The sequence below is a fragment of the Rhipicephalus microplus genome, chromosome 10, assembly GCF_043290135.1.
Source record: "Rhipicephalus microplus isolate Deutch F79 chromosome 10, USDA_Rmic, whole genome shotgun sequence".
Lineage (NCBI taxonomy): Eukaryota > Metazoa > Arthropoda > Arachnida > Ixodida > Ixodidae > Rhipicephalus > Rhipicephalus microplus.
In genome coordinates, this window is record NC_134709.1 from 87,274,148 (window position 1) to 87,276,670 (window position 2,523).

The 2,523-nt window shown below is 43.3% G+C and overlaps 1 protein-coding gene across 1 annotated transcript; it reads left to right on the plus strand.

Moving 5' to 3' along the window:
• Positions 1–1,251: 1,251 nt before the first annotated feature.
• Positions 1,252–2,301, plus strand: LOC119177400 (uncharacterized). The gene has a single exon (XM_037428880.2). The coding sequence runs from the start codon at positions 1,261–1,263 to the stop codon at positions 2,299–2,301; it is 1,041 nt and encodes a 346-aa protein (XP_037284777.2). The 5' UTR covers positions 1,252–1,260.
• Positions 2,302–2,523: the final 222 nt, after the last annotated feature.

The window sequence follows — 2,523 nt, forward strand, 5'->3', positions numbered from 1 at the left end:
GAAATTGCGAGCAATATTCACCGGGCGCGATATTACGGACGGGGGTATCAACTCGCCGTCCGCGCCGCTTAAATCCGGCATACCTCATGGATCCGTCCTTGGGTCTCTTTCCAGTATGTGTCAATAATTCCACCCGTGACATTCCAGCAAATCTAAAGCTTTTCACAGATGCCTGCGTGCTTTAAAGTAGTCAACGCTTCCAGTGACCAGGTTCTTTTAAATAACTCTTTATCTAAGATTCAAGTTTGGTACACAAAATGACAGATTACCTTTACCGCGAAAAAAAATGGGGCGATAACCATAACCCGCAAAACGGATCCATTAAATATCCAATACAACCTAGGCAATCAATTCTTGTCCTTTGTCTCGCAGTATACGCCCCTTGGTCTTATCATCACATCTGATAGAACAAACCTGTCGTATACTGAGAAAAAGGCTTTGAAAGTACTAAGCTACCCAAAATGGGCACTCGCTAAGGCATCCAGCGAACCTAAATGACTGCATGTGAAACGTACGTATTACCAATACAAGAATATTCATCGGCTGTCTTGGACCCGCACACGCAAGCTAACACAAATTTGCGATCTCATTTGACCTCTTTCAGTAAAAATAAGCTTTTCGTCCTAGGGGATTTTAATCTGCCCAACTTTGATTGGGACCGCATGAAAACAAGACCCGATTCTCGTCACAGTGACGACATTCTGTACATTATGTTTTCACACAACCTTGTTCAAATAGTTCAGCAACCAACCCGAGTTTGTGGCAATTCATCCTCTCTACTTGACCTTGTTCTCCTGCCCAGATCTTTCGAAAAGTACCACGTGTCTGTGGAACACGCTTTCTCAGATCACAAAATTGTTTTTGCATCCATTTCCCTTCATTACAAAAATCCAAAAAGTTGCCCAGCTCTCAAAAATGTGAAAGACTTTGCGAAAGCTAATGACACTGCCATTACTGAGTATTTGGAAAATAACTGGCCAAATTTCAATGAACACGATGTTAAAGTCCTTTGGAATAAATTTAAAAATATGTGTTTATTTTGTTTGCGAAACTTTGTACCCGATATATACGCCCTGGATATCTAGATCTATAGGGCACGGCGGGACCGCAATGGCAACATCGCTATACCCTTCTGTATTTTTCGCCCAGGTTACGCTGTGCGCCCTTGCTCAGCACGTGTCATTCACACCGAAGAATGACAACTGCAGCCTGGATTCACCAACAGTGAACTCCGACTGGTCTATCCCGTGGACGCAGCACATGACGTCACCGGAATCCAACTTCTTGGAAACAACGCCCCCTGCTCAAGCATATAAAAACAACCGCATCAACGACTTCTTCAGAGGGCACGGCGGGACCGCAATGGCAACATCGCTATACCCTTCTGTATTTTTCGCCCAGGTTGGTGACAAACACTTTTATACCAGCTTTCGTAGCGATTGTAGAGGAATTGTGGTTCTGCCGTGCCCGGCGACTTGTGCATGTCTTTTTGTGGACGCATGGACGGTCATTTTGATTCTTCTTGCGGGGGATGTTGAGCAGAATCCCGGGCCTAATACAGACGATCTCATAAAAATGATGAACACTATGCTTGCTTCCCAGGAAGAATTGAAAACAAAAATCGAAAATTTAGCTACGGCTCACGATAAGCTAGAATCTACGGTTAATGCCCGAATGGACGATGTTATGGTAGCAATAAAAGAACAGAAAGTAGAGATCAAGGCACTGCAGACTGAAGTTACAGCGTTGAAAGTTAATCTTCAACTACATCAAAGGCGTCTGGATGATTTAGAAGATAGAAGCAGACGCCGCAATCTTGTTATTTTTGGTTTTCCTGAACCGGGTCGTGAAAATGCTACAGAATTAAGAAAGAAGATAATCGAGGAACTGATAGGGGATAAACTCGGAGTGGTTGTTAACTCTGTGGAAAGAGTACATAGGGTTGGGAAAAAACGCCACGATAAAGTGCGACCGGTAATAATGAATTTTTTTGACTACAACGAGAAGCTTAAAGTGTTAAAAAACTGTCACAAACTGAAAGGAACAAAAATCTCGGTAAACCATGACTTCTGCAAGGCCACTATAGCAAAGCGCAGCAAACTCTGGTCTCATTCCAATGATTTCAGGGCGCAAGGTCGCAAAGTATCGCTCGATTACAATAAGCTGAGAGTGGAGGATGATATATACGAATGGGATGAGCAGAAGGATTGCCTGAAATGTATCCGCCCGCAACGTAACCGCGACAAAAACCCGATCACAAACAATTGCGAGTTGTTCTCCTTAATTCTAGGAGCATTGTGAATAAAGTTCACGAGCTTGAAGAAATCATATTTACCTATGATCCCCAAATCATAGCAATTACAGAGACCTGGCTAACTCCGGACATTCAAGATTCTGAAATAGTTCCTCCAACTCATAAAATGGTTAGACGTGATCGAGGCTGCAGAGGAGGAGGCGTTGCTTTGGTGGTCAAACAGGAAATCGCTTGCATAACTATGGACGAAATAATCGACAATGAAAGTG

Coding starts and splice junctions, on each gene's coding strand:
- LOC119177400 (XM_037428880.2), top strand. CDS start 1,261: ATGACGTCACCGGAATCCAACTTCTTGGAAACAACGCCCCCTGCTCAA.